General features: G+C 40.3%; 1 protein-coding gene across 1 annotated transcript in view; it reads right to left on the bottom strand.

Annotated features, from left to right (window-relative positions):
* Positions 1–19275, bottom strand: part of LOC147706550 (alpha-2-macroglobulin-like) — a 122216-nt gene that overhangs the window by 54518 nt on the left and 48423 nt on the right. The window contains exons 11-15 of the mRNA XM_086933017.1: positions 17055–17216; positions 14606–14833; positions 2507–2573; positions 1733–1878; positions 623–772 (exon numbers count right to left, since the gene is read on the bottom strand). Of these exons, the coding sequence (XP_086789143.1) occupies positions 623–772; positions 1733–1878; positions 2507–2573; positions 14606–14833; positions 17055–17216 (753 nt within the window). The remainder of the gene's footprint in view (positions 1–622; positions 773–1732; positions 1879–2506; positions 2574–14605; positions 14834–17054; positions 17217–19275) is intronic.

Consider the following 19275-nt stretch of genomic DNA (forward strand, 5'->3'; position numbering starts at 1 on the left):
CCTCTATACTTACTCCTACAATGGCTCTTGGGTGAAGCCTTTCGCGAGGAATGTGCCACAACACAATTGGGCCATGACAATTGTAGCCCCGAAACCCAGAAACTCCCACCCAAACAACTTCCCAAGAAGGGTTTCATGTGCACACACTTTCACGACGAACAAAGTTACACATTGGCATTTTCCCACTGCCCTTAAACAGGAAAGACTCAGTCAGTACAGGGTTAATTAAGAATGCAGCTTCTGTACAATATCTCAATAGGTGAATTGGATAAGACGTCCTCAGCCTTTAAGTAATAAAATCCTATACAAGAAGTAATTAATTACAAAAACCTATAGCTGGTATATGCTAATTCAGTGAAACGAGAACAGAGAATTGATCAGGAACCCATTAGTTGTTATTGCGTCTCCATTACTCAGCTGCCACGTCTATCATTTACATATTCTTTTTCCAGATGTGGAGGCAAATCCAACCCTTCTCATACACCCAGTGTGTCCTTCTTCCCTTCTGTGGCAGCCTTCCCTCAGACACTAATTGCCTGATGTGGTACATCCCAAAACTCAGAGGCATGCTAGAGAGTCAATCACATTTGTTTACAGGTATGCCAAAAAGTGAAAACCTCACCGAATCCACTGTCAGCTCTTTCTCTGGTTTCATGAGCAGGACACTCTTGTCAACAGCACGAAGGGCACAAAGGGAGCCTGGAGAGGCTTCGACATTCAAACTGGTTGGTGAGGCGGGTAAGCCCTCCGCGTGAGAGAAGTGTAGGTTCACCTGGAATTCCAAACACCAATTGTAAAACCTTTACTAGAATTATTTCATCTGCAGAGACTACATACCGGCACATTAATTTCTACCAACTGATCTACTTGAAACTGTTTGTGCATATCGAGAAAGAAAATGACCTACTGGGTTCCTATATGAAGTACTGATGTAAGAGCAAATAAAAAAGTACAAAAAAAAGAAAAAGAAAAAAAAATCAGATTTTTCAACTTTACCTCTCTGAAGAATTATTTTTATGTGTTTTACCTTTGTACCTTAAGGTATTTATTGCAAATATACTGGGAAGAATACACTCCATACAATACTATTTAACCACAAGTCTGAGGCTGTAGGCACTACTCTCAATGAGCATTAAATTCCCCCAACAAAGACACTATTGTATAATGAGGGCATCAACAAGCAGATTTAGAGTGGATTGAGCTTTGCTACTCAATTATTATATCTATAAGGTGATGTCCTTTTCTACTTATCTTCTTAGTCAGCCAATCACAAGTATGAACATCTTTGCGTGGTTATACAAATTTCTTAAGTCACCTAATCCTGAAATTGATCTGTCATGCCTCCCAGTTCCAATGCTTTTAGTCCTCCAGTCTTAGATATGAACATGTATGCATCCCTGTGCAACTTTCCTGACTACATCTAACCATAGAGGCTAGGTGATGCTGTAGTGCTCTGCCACTTCTCCAAGGAAACCCATTGCTACAGGTTAAATGCTCATCATCCCATTATCTCAAATCCTGGAGCTGTGCTGTTTTGTAAGTTAAATCACAGAACTACTATGACCATCTCTGGTAAGACCAGATCTCTTGAATTGAGAGATTAGCAGCATTTTCCTTTCTTCTGTTTACTCTTTTTCTAACTTTGTGGATGTAATAATTATCCTTATATGTACCGACTGACTTCTAAGCTCACCAACCTCCTCCCACATGCACTCTAAGTCTAAACTCTTACCTTGTTGTCAAAGGTCTTCGCAACTATGAAGTTTGTGGCGTCTGCGATGACTTCACCACAGGGAAGGAAAGCGAATATTAACATCTTGGCCAGAGGAGCGATGTCTGTGCCAATATGCAGTGAGAGCTTGAAAGACCCAGGCACACCTGTGGAGGAAAATACAAGACCAATACTTCATCTGTGAAGGTGAGTGGAAAATTTCTTCGGAAAATAAATAATATTTCTTCTAGAATGGAAAAAATTCAAAATGTGCCTTTGTACCTAAAGAGATTAACACCGGATATATTGACCTAAATATAAAAAATATATCTGGTAAGACACCAAATAATGATGGTGCTGGGTAAGGTTAATCCATAGATAACTGTTAACATGTCTCAGCTCCCTCCTATGGCCTCATCACACCCTATCTGACAGAATGAGTCTAGGGTCATTGAGATGCATGAGCAACATCTTGTCAATTTGAGGCAAAGCTTATAAGTGCAGGAATGCATATGGTCCTTCACATCCAAGTGGAAAAAGTGTAAACACTTCAGCATAGGTACACATATTGGATCAGATGACTGCCCACCCTTTCTTCATATCGCTGAGTCCCAAATGTAGAAAGTGACCATGTCATGAAACTCTCTTGATATAATATAAAAGAAGAAGTGTTTTAAAAATGAAATAAAAGATCCAATCTCACCAAAGATAGTTTGCACCCCAACACCACAGGAAGGCAAGGACAGTAAAGGAACAACGATCGGAAAAGGTAGAAGAAGCTCAACAGGGACTCACCATGTTTCACGTGTGCCACATCAATGGCGTGTTTTCCATGTTTGACGATGCCTCCTTTTGACATTACCTGGAAGCAGGGGAGGGTGGAGAGAATACATACAATTGAGTTTTATGAAGGCTGACCCAGAAAACATTAATTTGCCAGAAGCATAAATCAGGGACATTGAAAGTGAATTTAGAAATCGTATTCTCATAGACCAGCTACAACACCGCATGTCTCAGTCACAGGATGCGAGAATAATGGTTTGGGAAGCAGGCTATCTCCTAGTCAGCCTCAGTGGTAATATAGCCTTTAGTAGGATAATAATACTTGAAAAACATCAAAGGGAAAAATATGTGTTTACAATAGAACTTTCGAGCATCACAATTGTTGGTGGTCCTTGCTAACATTGAGGGAGTTGGAACCATAGCAAGACAACATATAAATATAATATATTCTCTACAGCAACACTAAACATGCTATGGCAGATTCTAAATACAAAGCACAGTAAATTCACATGCCAAATGGCAGTATACTCCTCATGTTTAAAAACACAGGAGATGGGTCTAACCAAAAGCGGAATACAGAATCACGCGAGACTCACCAGCACAATACAAGACAAACAGTCAATCAACCTGCCATGTATCCATTCTCAAGAGTTTGTAAACATGCTTGCCCTTCTTCCATACTTGGCTATTCTCCAGCATCATAACATTCTTCAAAATCTACTTAATCCTCAAAGGCCAAAGAAACAGCGAAGGGACCTTGGTCTCGAACCTTGGTATATCACCACATCATCTAAGTGAATGACATATCCCAATAGGAACATGACACATTTTATCTTTTTTTGTAAAAGCACTGTTTCTTCTAAAGCAAAGTGTTCACCTGTGTAACTTAGTTGCTGAAGCCAACTATAGCATTCCTGACACAACCTGACTGGCCTTTTCAATTAGCGAATTGGATTGGAGTCCGCACAAAGCAATGCCTTCATGCGCGACATCGAACTGCTTTAGAAATCGTGCATGGCATCAGAAACGAGCTTAACTACATTATTTGTAACAAGAGCCAGTGGACTCCCTTATCTGCAAACTCTTGCTTCAGAAATAAATATATCTACTCCAGTAGAATATTAACTTATATTCATGATGATAACCCATATATAATGACAATCCAACAGCTCAAGAATATATCTACCATGCTCTCCATAGACATTACTTGGAACCACTGACAAAGATCCTCACCCTCCCAGGCATAAGTAGAACATGTATAGGTAACAAGGACAGCTGCCTCAAATACTACAGGCCTGATTCACAAAGGGCCTCTTCACTCATGACAGAGAGCCCGCAATATTTGGGAGTCTCCGCACTCAGGAAGGAATCTCCGCAGCAAGAATTCTCATTGTGGAGATGCCGCCCGAGTGCAGAAACTCTCCCACGACTGCGGCGCCTCCGCCACAAGTGCGGTGTCCTTTTGTGAATCAGACCCTGAATCTTTACGCAGGTGACCAAAATGAGGCAACCCTTCTCCACACTCAGCAATTGGGGGCCCATGCTTTGCTTTAGTGAGTCTCTTACCCACACAGTCTCACAAGTGAAAGGAATGGCAAAAAGTACTTCTATGGACACGTTACTGAAAACAGCTCGCCTAGATAACCGCTGTGGATATTCAACTCGTACTCGCTCTTGCGGTATCCTTGATCAATGCTTCCAGCCTCGACCATGTCTGAAACTGCAAGACCTGTGGCTGTCATCCGTCCAATACCCATATCTAAAGCCATGCATCACTAAATGCTTATTTCTGAATCTTTAGTACCTAATCCTACCCCAAATCATTGTCAGTCTCTTCCAGACTGTTCACATATACTCACTTCCACACATGGTTCTCACAAAATGCTTAGACTTTGCATGAACTCACAGCTTTTGTAACTTTACCAAGTAAAGCACAGAAAAAGGAAAATCGATGAACTGTAAGTTGATTATGTTGATTTTGCATCAGACTTTGATCATTTTGCCAGAAGGGCAGTCTGGATCAATATTGTTCTCTCGTAACCCCTACCACTTTAAATACAGAAAGTATCAACATTTGGACTTCTCATAAATACTTTTAAAAACAATATTTGTCAGTCCAAGATTGAAGCAATGCTGTGTATCCTATTATTCATGTGGTATGTATCTCTAAATGTGTACTTTCTGATTATATGGTCTTTTATTTATACACCTCGACTGGCTTATGGAAAGGTTTACTTATGACACATTAATCCAAGACAAAATCCTTGTCTTTTAGAATGGTTCACTAGATTCAAGGTGGTCATCGATATCATGGGTTGTGGAGAAATATACATATTTGGAAACAACCATCAATAAAGTCCATCTTAGATCTTTCTGGTGAAATCAAGGAATTTGTCAACTAAGGTAATGAGGAGGACTCTATGGAGATTTAACTGATCATAAAGGGCCTATTTCTTTCTAACTTAAAATATAGTATATTGTGCTAAGGTATTACCAACATTAAATTATAGTGCTCAAATACCATAAAAAATAGTATTTTGGGCTCAGTTATTACCTACACTAAACTATTGTGCTCCAATATAGTTTACCATCTGTAACCCGCTGGTAGGAAGTGTAGAATTAGTCTTAAACAAAAGTGGTGTGGGGCTCAGGACGTTAATGCCAATGGAGATTTGGGCTAAATCCTATGTATTTTTAGAGAAGGGAGACAGGTATTAAGCAAACCATTGATAATTCAAACGCCTTTATCTTGACCCACTATAACATATTAAATGCTAACACATAATAATTTACTGAGACAGGAAAAGGAGGGGGAGTTAAAAGGAAATAAAATTGAATTAAGCAACGCTTAGATGAATTATATAATGCATAATAAATTCCAGTTGGGAGCTTAATAAATGTCCCTTAAGCACAACAAGTAAACTGAATATGCTCACCTACACATCTTACATGTATGGAATATCTCTAAGAACCTGTAACACATGTAGCTATTTATACCCTAGGCTAACACATGTCGATATCTATAAGAAGAATACCTGTGTGAGTTATCTAACATCACCGCTTCCCTAGAACTATTTTACATCGAGGGATTCCAAAATAAGGAATATCAGGTAATTAAGAATAGATCTACTGGGGGCGTGGCTTAGCGCCCGATGCGGATGGAGGTCCCGGGGTGAAGCTCCGTCTAAACCGGAGTTTTGTGGCGGTTCTACCCCTCCTAGAAGAAAATGCAGCACATCGAGCGACGTCGGAACACCTCGCCTTCTTCTTGACCTGCCTACCGCTTCCAGGCTCCCTCAGCCTCGTTCAGCAACTCCCGTTTTTCTTCGGCCGAGGCTTTCATTCAGCCGCGGCCGCCATCTTGTCATTTTAGACGGCGCTCGTCTGAGGAGCGAGTCTGCGACGGTGACAGCCTCCTGACATCAGCGCTTCACCGAAAATGCCGCATTTCAAAGGGAAATAAGGACAAACCAACAGAACCCTCACAGGTGACTTTATTCTTTTTTCTTGGAACCGTTTTTTTTTCGTTTTTTCTCCCTCGGAGTCTTACTTTCTCACTGGCATTGACTTGGCAGCCATTTTAAGATCCCTGCTTCCTCAGTTGTGAGTCGCCTCTACAGAAATTCACTTTCCTCAGTTTTACAGCTATAATTTATCAGCTCCTTCGATTGTCTGCTGCACTTGGCGCTTGCTCCTCCTCCTGCTGACTGCTAAGTCTCCATAACGGTTGCAGCGCTCACTAGCCTGTACTTCACTGCTGCGCACTTTGCTGCTGGAACTTTATCTCAAGTGTTATCATGGCGGAGGGCCCTGGTAAAAACCCTAAAAGGAACTTTATCAAAAATTCAAAGCTTTTCACTGCATTGGCTAATTTAGACGCCTCAGCAGAGTCCTCCACAGGTGAACCATCTCTTACCATGGATGCACCCCCGCAAACAGGGTCGAAAAATACCATCAAGAGACTGAAACAAAATCCGCCCTCTCCCCCAAAGCCTACATCAGCTATTTCTATAGAATTACTCCTCGAGGAAATAAGGGCTTTGCGACCTTTCATGGAGGAGACAAACTCCAAATTGCAAACGCTGACTGACAACTGGTCCCTAATGGATACTAGGGTCTCCAAGGTGGAAAAATCTGTCTCATCCTTCCAGGAAGCTACCACCAAAGTTACCCACATGGAAACGCAGGTCTCGTCACTCCAGAAGCAGGTGGAGGACCTTGAAAACAGAAATAGGCGCAATAATCTGCGCCTCTACGGCCTGAAGGAAGGTTGCGAGGGGAATGACGCCATTGCCTTCTTTACATCCTTCCTGCCTAAACTTCTGCACCTTCCTGAAGGTACTTCCCTTAACATTCAACGAGCACATAGGCTGGGACGAGCGCCTTCCACCATCTCTCCTACGACAAAGCCTAGAGGGGTTGTTATGTATTTTCTTGAATACACAGATTTGCTGAAGGTTCTATTGGCGGCTAAAGCTATACCTCACATCAAATGGTCAGACTCTACTTTATTCTTCGCCCAAGACTATGCCAAGGCTACTGCTTCCCGCCGCAAAGCATTTCTCGACATGAGACCGGAACTGCGTTCCATCGGAGCCAGATACGGACTTTTTCACCCCTGCTTATTCAAGGTCACACATAACAACAAAACTATGACTTTTGAGGATCCTCTCCGACTTCGCAGTTTTCTGAATTCCTGTGGCACAGCTGACATGGAGTTTTCTGGCTCTTCCTCTTCATTTCCACCTTGACTCTCGCTGCTGATATTTCTGGAATACCTTGAAACTTATGGTTCCTAGTTCTTAATATATTGTTATGTTCTTTTTTTCTCCACAGGTTCCTAAGCTATCGCATACCCTTCATGTTCACTACCTGTGTTGGTTCGTCCCCGTTACTCCACTGTTTAATCTTATCCTTTCCTTGATCCCTTTTCCTTATGTATCTGGAATACGTTGTTCACCCGGTTCTAATATTATTGTTTTCCTTTTGCAGAACACCTTCCTTTGTTCCGTCACGTCTCTCCGGTTGGACGTCCTGTGGCCCCGTCCACCTACCTACCGTTGGTTGGTCTTCCCCCCCTCCTCTCATCTCCGTTTCTCCCTTTGTGTTCAGTCCTCTGAACGTACCCACTTCCCAAGATCCCTTGTAAGTATCGACCTATTTTTTCTTCTTTTTCCATTGTTGACATGCTTCCTATTGTTTTATATGTTTTTGTCTTGACTTTTATGTGGCTACTGTTTCATCCTCTAACATCATTCTCTTGCAAATCATTCTTCTTCTTCTTTTTGATCCTACTACTCCACTCTCTTATTGTTATCCTACATTTCCTTCCTTTTTCTAGTTTTATTCTACAGCCCTATACTACATCCTCTTTACTCTTGTGTAACATTTCATGGTTCTCTCCAAATTATCTTCTTTATCCAAAATTTATGGCCTACTTCTCCTCTTACCTTATATTCTTTTCTGCTCAGCTGACTTTTATCCTCTCATCACGATTTTCTTTTCATCTTCCAGCGCCCCTCCTCTCCACTATCCTCCTTCACTCTCTTCTATATGTCCTCCTCTTTTTCAGGCTTTCTTTTTCTTTTTTCTCGTACCCCTCCTTTCTTGATTTATCTGAGGCTTTCTTTCATTTCATACTTGCATTCCCTCTCTCTAATTATTCTTAATGTCAGTACGCATTGTTTCTTGGAACGTTAAAGGCTTAAACTCACCCATCAAGAGACAAAAGATCCTTTCCCATTTAGCTAAACTGAATGTAGATATAGCCTTTCTTCAAGAAACTCATTTATCTGATATTGACGCTGCTAAGCTTCAAAGAGGCTGGGTGGGAAAGGTTTTTTCAGCTCCCGGGGATGGCAAAAGAAATGGTGTTGTTTTGCTAGTCCGAAAGTCCTTTTCTCACTCTGTATTGCATTCTGAATCTGATCCCGATGGCAGATGGTTACATGTCAAACTTTCCTCTAAGGGTGTCCCTTTATCCTTGCTTAATGTTTATGCCCCCACAGGTGGTAACCCTACTTTTTGGAATGCGTTTGCCTCTCGCATTACTCAATCCATTGAAGACAACTTTATTCTAGCAGGTGATTGCAACTTGCCGTTGGATCCCTTTTTAGACAGAAACTCCAAAGTTTTTTTTGTCCCTAATAAATCCCACAAACTCTTCACACATATCATCTCTCAACACAAATTAATAGACGCCTGGCGACTCTGTAACCCGACCAGCAAAGAATTTACATTCTATTCCCCTGTTCATCAATCCCAATCACGCATTGATTATATTTTTCTCTCTCACCATTTATCCCAATCCCTCACCCAAGCTGAAATAGGCCCCATTGTGTTTTCAGATCATGCCCCGGTTCTGATTAACATTGACATCCTACCCAAAACCATTGGTCCCAAACGGTGGCGTTTCAATAATACCCTTCTTCTTGATCCCAAATTCACGACCTCCTTTATTGAGTTCACCACCGAATTTTTTGATATAAATGATACCCCTACCTTAGCTACCCACACTATATGGGACGCTTATAAAGCTGCAGCCAGAGACTTTATCCTCAGACATGTTGCCACAAAGCGTAAACTTGCCCGTCAACGTACCAGTGATCTTTTATCTCAGATCAAAGCCCTGGAACATGCCTTTTATACCTCTCACACCCAGGAAAGTTTGACAGCCCTTGTTAACGCGAAAATGAACTACAACAAACAGTCTACTGATGATGCATCATTGTACTTATTGAAATCCAGCTCGAAATTTTATGGCGGGAAAAATAAGGCGGGGAAAGTTCTCGCTAACTATTTAAAGGTTAAACAAAATAAGTTGAATATTGAATCTGTTTTTGATGCTAATTTAGTTCTGCAACACAAAGATGCGGATATTTTAGAGGAATTTTCCCGTTTTTACTCCACACTATACTCTTCTGACACGCAACCATCTGAGCACTCTCTTTCCACTTTCTTCACAAGCATTCAACCTCCCTCTAACTTTCCCGTTGACCTCACCTCTCTTGAAATTCCCCTTACCGTTCGGGAATTACGCACAGCACTTCAATCTCTCAAGAAAGACAAAGCCCCTGGTCCTGATGGTTTCACTGTCGAATTTTATCAACACTTTGCTACCCTTCTCCTACCCAAATTATTTCATCTTTTGGAGTCTTTTAAAACTAGCGGAGCTTCTTCAGGCACTTTCTCTGACGCTTATATTTGTATTATACCAAAAGAGGGGAAGGACACTCAACACTGTAAGAATTATAGGCCGATATCATTGGTCAACATTGACTATAAGATATATGCCAAATCTTTAGCCATCAGACTAGACTCCTTTCTCCCAGAACTTCTAGGTCCTGAGCAATCTGGATTTGTTAAAGGACGCTTCATATCAGACAACACCAGACTCCTTTTTAATGTATTATCCAAATCATCACGCTTCAGTAATTCCCTAGCCGCAATTGCTCTTGACGCCGAGAAGGCGTTTGATAGAGTAGAGTGGTCATTCATGTTTTCTGCATTAAAATGGTTTGGGTTTGGCCCTAATTTTATTTCACTCATCTCCTTTCTTTACGCAAACCCTAGAGCAGCAGTCTGTGCTAATGGTCTAATCTCCTCCTTTTTTAACCTTGGCAGAGGAGTACGACAGGGATGTCCCTTATCCCCCTTTCTTTTCAACCTTGCTCTTGAACCTTTCCTATCTAAATTACGTCAAAATCCAAATATTCACGGTTTCCCTCTATCCCAATCGCAAATCAAGTTAGCTGCCTATGCTGATGACATTTTACTCTTCATTTCGAACCCATCAGTTTCCATCCCAGCTTTTCTTGCTGAAGTTAATGTATATTCTCACCTTTCCGGTTATAAATTGAACAACGACAAATGCGAAATTCTACCCCTCACCAAATTCACCTTTAAACCTGATTTTGCGGCTTCTAACTTCAAATGGAGCCCATCCCATATAAAATACCTCGGTTTATATATTACCCCTTCTGTCTCGGATACTATCTCTTTATGTCTTACTAAATGCACTCAGAAGTTATCCGATCTCACCTCCAAGTGGCATCCCTTATACCTTTCCTGGTGGGGCAGGCTTGACACTATTAAGATGATGCTATCCCCAATCGTCCTTTACACCATTTCGAATATTCCCGTTTCCATTCCTGCCAAATTTTTTGCCAAAATCAACACCACCTTATCCTCCTTTTTATGGTCTGGAAAAAAATCGCGCATGTCCTTATCAAGACTGCGTCTCCCCAAAGCGGAAGGCGGGGTTAATTTTCCAAACTTTCCTGCATATCATAAGGCCTTCCTTCTAAAACAGGCCGCTATCTGGCTTAAAGACCCTATCGAACCTCTTCCTCTTTGGGCTAACCTTGAGCACCTTTCTCTATCTCCCTTCTCCTTTGCCGAATACCTTTCCTTTTCTCGCAAACCCCAATTTATATCCACTCCAATCCACAAACACACCGCGAAACTACTTTTAGCCATCACCCCACCTCCTCCCTCTTCTCTCGCCGATCTTCTCACTTCTACGATTTGGTATAACAGCAGTATTCTTATCAAACTCAAACCCTTCTACTGGAAATCTTGGAGACAACGTGGTTTAATTTGGGTTTCCCAACTTTTCACTGGTTCTGTCTTCACACCGTTCCCTATTCTAAGCCAAAATTTTTCTCTTCCACCCTCCTTTGCCCACAAATATATATTACTCAAGACTGCGGTCATGTCCGCATACGATTCCCTTTCTCATTCTCCTCCAAGTACGACTTCTACTTCATTGGCTTCCTCTTTACACTCTCAACTACGCTCAAACCCCTCAGCATCTTCCATTTATCACTCCTTCCACAACCCTCCACTGCCCCGGCCTAAAACTGCGGTGGAGGCGCAATGGGAATCTGAACTCGAAGTCTCTTGGCCCACTACTTTATGGGATAAAATTTGGATCAAGCTTCGCAAGTCTTCCAGAGCCGCTTCTCTCACGCAAACACTTTTCTTTCTTTACAATCGACTTCTTTACACGCCTTCTCTTCTCCATAAAAGGTTCCCTACAACTCCAGACCTTTGTTGGTCTTGCTCCACTCCCAACGCCACGCTCTTCCACATGCTTTTCCTGTGCCCTCACACGCAAGCATTCTGGATCAAAGTATGGGATCAAATTAATACTATCTTTCATACCTCTATCCCCTTCTCTATCACTGACATTTTCCTCGGTTCACTGTCCTCTTCCTGGACTGAAGTTGAAATGAATGTTCATATTATTGATTTACTATTAGCTGTTGCGTTTCAACAGATTACTGTTAACTGGAAGAACTCTAAGGACATTACGTTTAAAGCTTGGTGGTTCAATGTATGTTTCAATCATAGACTAGATACTGCATTTATTTATCCCATTACCCTAGCCCCGAAAAGACATGCGTTGTGGCTTCCTATTACCCTTTACTTGGATGTTTGCGCCAAACGCTCATCTCACCTTCCCCCATCGCAGCAAGAGGTCTTGAAACCCCCATGACTTGCCTTTTGTTCCCTCTCTTTATTTAACACTTAGTTTTCAGCTTATATTTGCACTGTCTCCTGAAGAACAAAGCCTCATCGAGTATACACCTTACATCCCAAGCCTCATTTACTATTTTTTGATTACCCTTCTCCTCTTTCTCCCCTTCGCTTTTTCTTTTTGATGTACCTTAATAATGTTATCCTAGCTTATTATTCCTATCGCTACTGTTGTATTGCATTTTACTTTTTGTAATGACAATTCTGTTTACCCTAATAAAATTTTTATTTGAACTTAAAAAAAAAGAATAGATCTACTGCACTTTAACAAACAAGCTAACGGAGCCATTAATAGTTGGGTGAACTTTTAGTACAACAACCATATTCATATTTATCTTTTCCATGCTTCAATATAGGACTCTCCAATATCCAACAGCCAATCATCCTGTATATGGAATTTCAAAATTATATATTCTACTAAGAAAAATAGAAGTGAGTACCTTAAAAACAAGCATTTCAATAAATTAAACGCATAACCGTCCATGAAAGATGTCCCCTCACTCTATGCTTTCTCTGCATTTTCTTTATCTAATAGACTTCATATCTTCTAACGTTTCATTACCTAATCTCTGTTAACCACCACACGCTATATCATCCCTTTCTTCTTTTTTTGCACAAGAAGGGTTGAGAAATTGGATAAATAACATGATATGGAGAGAATGTAAGGAAAGTGTAAAAAAAGTTAAGACATTACATCAAATGTCTTGCGATAAAAAGTGACAATTGTTTAGCTGTAAGTAATGCCTTTGCAATACATGTACATATAAAGACTTAGTGCGACTAATATGCTAGTTTAACCCTGTCTAGACAATCATAATGGTAAAATTCTTTGGAAATAGAAAAAAATATGCGACCTAAACCTATCACAATGAAACTTGTCTTGAATGGTCTTGACCCACATTACAAATGATCAGAGTGTATATATTAAGATAATAAATGTACATAATAATCTATACTCTAAAGGAAAAAAAAAAAAAAAATTTTTATAAACTATATCATGTATATACATATTTTTTCATTTTTTTCTATATAGGTTATGTTGTATGTTATATACGAATGACGGTTACCTGATGAAGGCCCCCTGGCCGAAACGCGTTGTGCTCCACCTCACCGCATTTGCCTTCTTCACTTATCCATCAACCAATCATATCGTATAGCACTTGTCCCTTTTTTCTTTTTTCACTATTGTATAGTATGTATAGCCCATATATGTATGTTGTGTATGTGTAACTGACTGATAATTTATATGAAATTTTATAAATGAACTGAGTTAAAAAACAATGAACAAAAAATCAAGAAACACAAAATAATAAAAAAAACTCATAATTTTGATACATCACTGTCTAGGTAAATTATTATGTGTTAGCATTTAATATGTTATAGTGGGTCAAGATAAAGGCGTTTGAATTATCAATGGTTTGCTTAATACCTGTCTCCCTTCTCTAAAAATACTGTTCTCTTCCCTACTAATAGCAAACTAAAACATTTTGTAGGGGTCCCCAATTTTTTCCAACTAAATCCTATGTATGTCATTCACAGTGCCTATTGTGCAAAATAAGGGTGGAGGGTTCTATCTCATTTCAAAAGTTGACAAGGAATCCATTTTAGAGTTCATATAAATGAAACCTTATGATGTAAACCCTTGCGCAAGTTTTGGATAAATTAGATGACTTTGGTCATGAGGGAGACTTGAATTTATGAATATCTAGTTCAAAGGGCTTATACAAATAGTATCCCACAATTTAGCTATTGGGTGGATCTGAAATTCCATTAGTAAAATTTGGATTGTAAGATTGTATTGATCATATAAAGAATAGATTTATCTACCCTCCACTGAAAAGCAGAGTTTATATAATGAGGAGTTTTTAAAGTAAGTTATATAACAATCTTAGAATGTTGATTTTTTTGCAACACACAACAAACTGTAAATACCTATAAATTAATTGTATGAATTTAGCAGACAGGAAAGCAAAACTGAAGTAAATGTTTTATAGTTCTGAAGTGTGTTGGAAACAGAGATTTTATTAGGAACAAAACAAATAAATTCACTTTATTGGTGATGCACAATTGATCTATATTTACAGGAACTTCATTTCTACACATTATCACTTGTGTGCAATATAGTATTATCAGTCAAATCGTATGCCTGTGCAAAGTTAGTGGCCATTTTAATAGGAAATGTGCTGTCTGTAAATGATGCTTTAGTTACATTTTAAAAAATCTCCCCCATTAAAGGTAGGTGAGTCGTGAACTTTTGTCATTCAAAAAAGTAGGTTGTGGTTCTCAAAAGTTTGGGAACCACTGTTTTAGATGATTTTTTATAAATTAAAATAAACAAAATATCTAGATTTGTGTTTTATTCTGAAGTTTTCCAAAGAACTGCTAATCTGTGACACCTGAAACACAATTAAAAGATTCCTGCAATACCTTCATTACACACAAAGTGTGCACCTTTGTGCAGCAGTCTTTTAAGAGACTCTGTTAGAAGGAGTGTCTTGTGTAGGGTATGGCATTTGCCCATATGTCATTCCATTGTTTAATGTAACAACAAACTCACCAAAGTGTACTTACCAGGTAATGAAAGTCAACCTCCTTGCTCTCTCCCAGGCCCTCAGAGGACAGGATATAGTGCACAGTGACCTCCTGTGTGTGGCCGGGCTCCAAAGGTTCATAGATGGGATGAATCTCCACGTAGCTGTTGCTTTTAGAATAAAAGTACTTTGCCGTGTGAGTGTCGCCATTGTAAGAAGGGTACATCCATCGTGAATCTCCACAGTAGGCTGTGTCCTTGTGAGAAACCTGATAAAATGTAAACCGAAACAGGATTAACAGCGCTAATGTTCTACAACTATCTAGAGCTGCTGTGATAGATACTGTGCCAAATATGTGGTATTAACAGGAGTTTCCACAATCTCCACATTAAATTTGGAATAACAAAGAACAACTGCTAAGGACAAAAGATTGAGCTTAAAAACAATTGTTTGTGAAGTGAAGGAAGCAATTGGTAATCTTTTCTTTACTCTTTTAGCACAGAAAATACCATATGTCTTCAGCTTCCAGCTGCATGCCCTAAGCTGAGGGATATCCATTAATATTAAGAGTCGCCCCGGCAAGCTCCTCGGATAATTGTAATGACAGCTACAGAATAGTATTAACATAAGAGAACATAATTAACAGCAAAATGATAAACTATAAGATCAGGCAGAAAGGAGTATAACAAACAATGCACACAATCATGGTTAAACCACTGCTTAATAATCCCCAAACTTTAATGCAAACCCAAAAGAAAAGTGACTAGAGATATTAGATGCATCTCTTCTGGACATCTCAGATTCTACAGAGGGATAGGAAAGGTCACTCTGTTGATCAACAGCACTGCCTGAGGACCCAGGTTGATGCTAGTACAAATCTAGCTTGGAACCCACATAGAAGACCTAAATGGCAGGAATAAACCTTTGATGGTGTGGATTTACACTAGTGACAGATACAGATGGTCATGATTGAAGGTATTGACATTCTCTTGATGTGAACCTATTTGACTGACAAGAATTGGAAGATCATTAAAAGAGACGGCATTTCACGTGACACCACCAGTAAGGTAAGAGTCCATAGCAATGATGGACATCTTGTGCTGTTCAAAATGTACCCTTGATTCCAGTACTAACCTTTTCTTTTCTTTCCTCATATGTGGCCATTGTTTTAATTTCCAACTCTATGCAGGTGACTCTCTATTCTGCATCCTCTTTTCTAGATGCAGAAATTAGCATGACCTGTAAGTCATATATTGCTTTAATGACATTTTAATAGATCCACAAGCAGGGATGGCAATATTTCAGATGTTCTATTGGCTAGGGTTGGGCATGGACCTGCGTGTGCAATTGACAATAAGTTCGGAAAGTTAATTTTGGCAGTTTGTGAATTTAGCTTAAATCTCAACAGTGTCACTGACTTTATCCAAACCTGTGTGTAATTTTGCATGCATATAGTACATTTCAAAGATGAAATTTCAGTATTGGGGCATTTTGTGGCCTTGGGAACATGCCAAAAGATTGTCTGTCATGCAATGCAGAGTATTTTAATGATTTCTCCTGATGCAACATCAACGTTCAGCTGATTGCACTTTGGAAAATGTTCTTGCATGTTCTGGAGAAGTGTGGCTCAGGGGTTAGAGGCGGCAGACCCGGAAGCTGAGATCAGTCCTGGACCAGGGTTCAATTCCCTGCCTCGGCGGGTCTTGGGCTAAAAATTCCACGGACTTGATAATTCTCGCTCTGGTGCCTTCTCGACTCACGGTTTCACACTCTGCGACTCTGGGCAATAGCTTGCTTAATCTCCACAACGGCCCCTCGTGGCGGGATGCCTGACTTTCACCTTGTGGATACCCGCTGGGGCTTGTGGATACCCGCTGGGGCTATCACACAGGGGAATATCAGGACGGGTTCCCTAAGCAAGCGCCGGGACACCCCCTGCGGGTAGCTGTGCGCTATATAAGCTCAACTACTACATATCCATGGAAACACTGTGCTGTTACAGAAACTTCTTGGCTGTCAATACATCATAAAGGTGCCCTGCCTCTTTCATGGAGAAGAGAGAACATGTATTAATTTCTAGATGTGGTGGCAGGCAGTGATGGCACTAACCCTTTTCAAAGTGAATACCAGGACAATGGACTTTATACTTGGGATATAGAAAATTCAAGAAAGTGATAACCCCCCGCCCCCATGGAAAGTGAGCCTATATTTAGTTCAGGACATCGTACATTGTTTGTTTTGTGGAGTTGCAGTTGGTGCCTATGTACAAATATTGGTCCAAGTTCATTTGTTATAGTTACTTGAAAAAGGCACACTTCAGTAATTCTAAAACATTAAGACTGTGTCCAAAAACAACAGCATCTCCTAATTCCTAAGAGCTTGCCCATCATCTAAACTTTAAAATCCCCATCCACTGAGCCTTTATACTATGATGATTTTACTTGATTTGTTAGATTTTGCCCCATTTCTAATTCTGGGAGCTCGCTTACCCGTATCGAGAGATCCAAGGCGGTATGATTTGAGGTATCAACAGTAAAGCACGCTTTGCCCTCATGGTCCGTTGTGTAGTTGACTTTGGTGTCTCCTTGGCCCACAGAAAGGGTCACTGTCTCATTGGCCAATGGGGCCCCAGTAGAATCCTCCAACCGGATCTGTGAAAAGAAATGTTTGTAGGGTTGCCTTCCAGCAGCAAGAAAATTATTGGCTGAACAGAGGATGGTTTACTGTCATCTCTTCCTGCTTTGGTAACATGTACTTGTAATGAGACATGAACAAAGTTGTATCACATCCTCATTTCTCACACCCCCATTACACACTATAATAATAACACCTTCCTGACATTAGTAGAGAGACATGAGGGACTCTCACTCAATGGAGTGACTGTGTTTTATATGTTCCAAACAAACGCTTCAACTTGTTAATGGAAAGAGAGATCCATTTGGTCTATTCATGTTACATTGGGTCACACGTACTGGGAAATCAAACGACAGACATAAATCAAGGTCCATCCGCTCTATCTCCATTACCCTCTCTAAAGTGCCAGACTAATGCAAGACACACGTGATTCACGGCTCATCAGATGTACCCTCACTACAGTGTCTAACAAGACAGACTGATGGACAGACAAAGGTAACTCAAACTTCATCAGATCTATACCCATCACACTGTGAAAAAGACACAGACTGAGGAACAGATGCAACGCAAGGTTGATCGTGACTATTCCACTCTTGTTCTGTGATAAAAACAGAGTCATGTAGGGAAACATAACGTGACCACTATCCACATTGCACTCTAACAGAGTCAAACTAAATGAGAGACAGCTTCAAATAAAGGTTGACAATGTATTTCACTAACACACTAACGACAAAAGACATAGTAATAGAGAGACAGATGCAACTCAAGATCCATCGGGTTTGTCTCTTCACATTTTGTAAAAGAGTCAGAGTAATGTAAAGACGGAAGTAACTCAAGAGCCATCAGGTCTATCCCCTAACACAACGCGTAAAAGAGACATAGGCCCTGATTTTGCGGTGGGTGGATGTGTACCCATCACAAATGTGATGGATATCCCTTCGGCCTTATTACAAGTGCATTATATCCTAATGCACTTGTAGTAAAGGAGACGGGATATCTGTCATGTTTGTGACAGAGTACCCGTCAACCGAACCCTAAATCGGAAAAAAAAGTCATGAAAAAACAGACATAACTCAAGGTCATCAGTCCTATCCCCAATACATTGTGTAAAAGAGACAGACTAAAGGAGATGGAGATGCACCTAGGATCCATGAGGTCTATTGTTAACACAGTGACTACAAAAGATAAAATAGGGAAGAGACAGGCATAACTTAAGGTTACTGAGCTCTCTCACCACCACACTGTCTGAAAGGGAAGACAAATGGTAAAAAACTGACATATCTTAAGGTTTATTAGGTCTGTCACCATCACAAAGTCCAATCGAGACAGACTAATTGAGAGAGGTGCATGATGCTAAAAGGTACTCATAATGTATGAAAGAAATTCAGACCATGTGTCAGAACCATCTATTTTATATGCTATATTGAATGCCTACCTATCCCCTGAAATGTGTTCTGGCACATGGACAGATAGTCCATTACAGCTGATATCTTTAATGATATAGTGCAGAAGGAAGTGATTCAAGGACTTTTGTGTAGGGTATTGCTAGATTGTATGTCAAAGAAATTAGAATACGTTTTATCAGATCATACTCGTCAATATATATGTGACATTGAAACAGAAGGTACCTCAGGTCCCTGCCCCTTCTCTCACATGATGTAGGAAAGACCAAAGTAATTAATGGTTCATCAAATGTGTTCCCACTCAAGCTACAATAAAGACAGAAGGGACACATAGTCAATCAGGTATACCCAATGCACATGCTGAAGTTAGAAGGACCTCATAATTTGTCCATTTCGGTCTTGCAACATACCATGAAGCATATAGAAATGGGGCTTATGGACTTTCTTGTATGTCAAGTAGTTCCTGGGGTAACAGCCGGATAAGTGCACTCGTTCCAGAAAGTGCTGAAAATGTTGTACAGTCAGACATTGATAATAGTTACCAGTGGCCACCTGTATAGTGCCGGAGGGACAGGAGTGCATCCCGGACACTCAACACTGTCCTACTCCATCATGTATCATATGATGAGGAAAGGTCTCTACATGAACTAGTTAGATTATTTACTGTTTTCAT

Source organism: Lissotriton vulgaris, chromosome 7, assembly GCF_964263255.1.
Source record: "Lissotriton vulgaris chromosome 7, aLisVul1.2, whole genome shotgun sequence".
NCBI lineage: Eukaryota > Metazoa > Chordata > Amphibia > Caudata > Salamandridae > Lissotriton > Lissotriton vulgaris.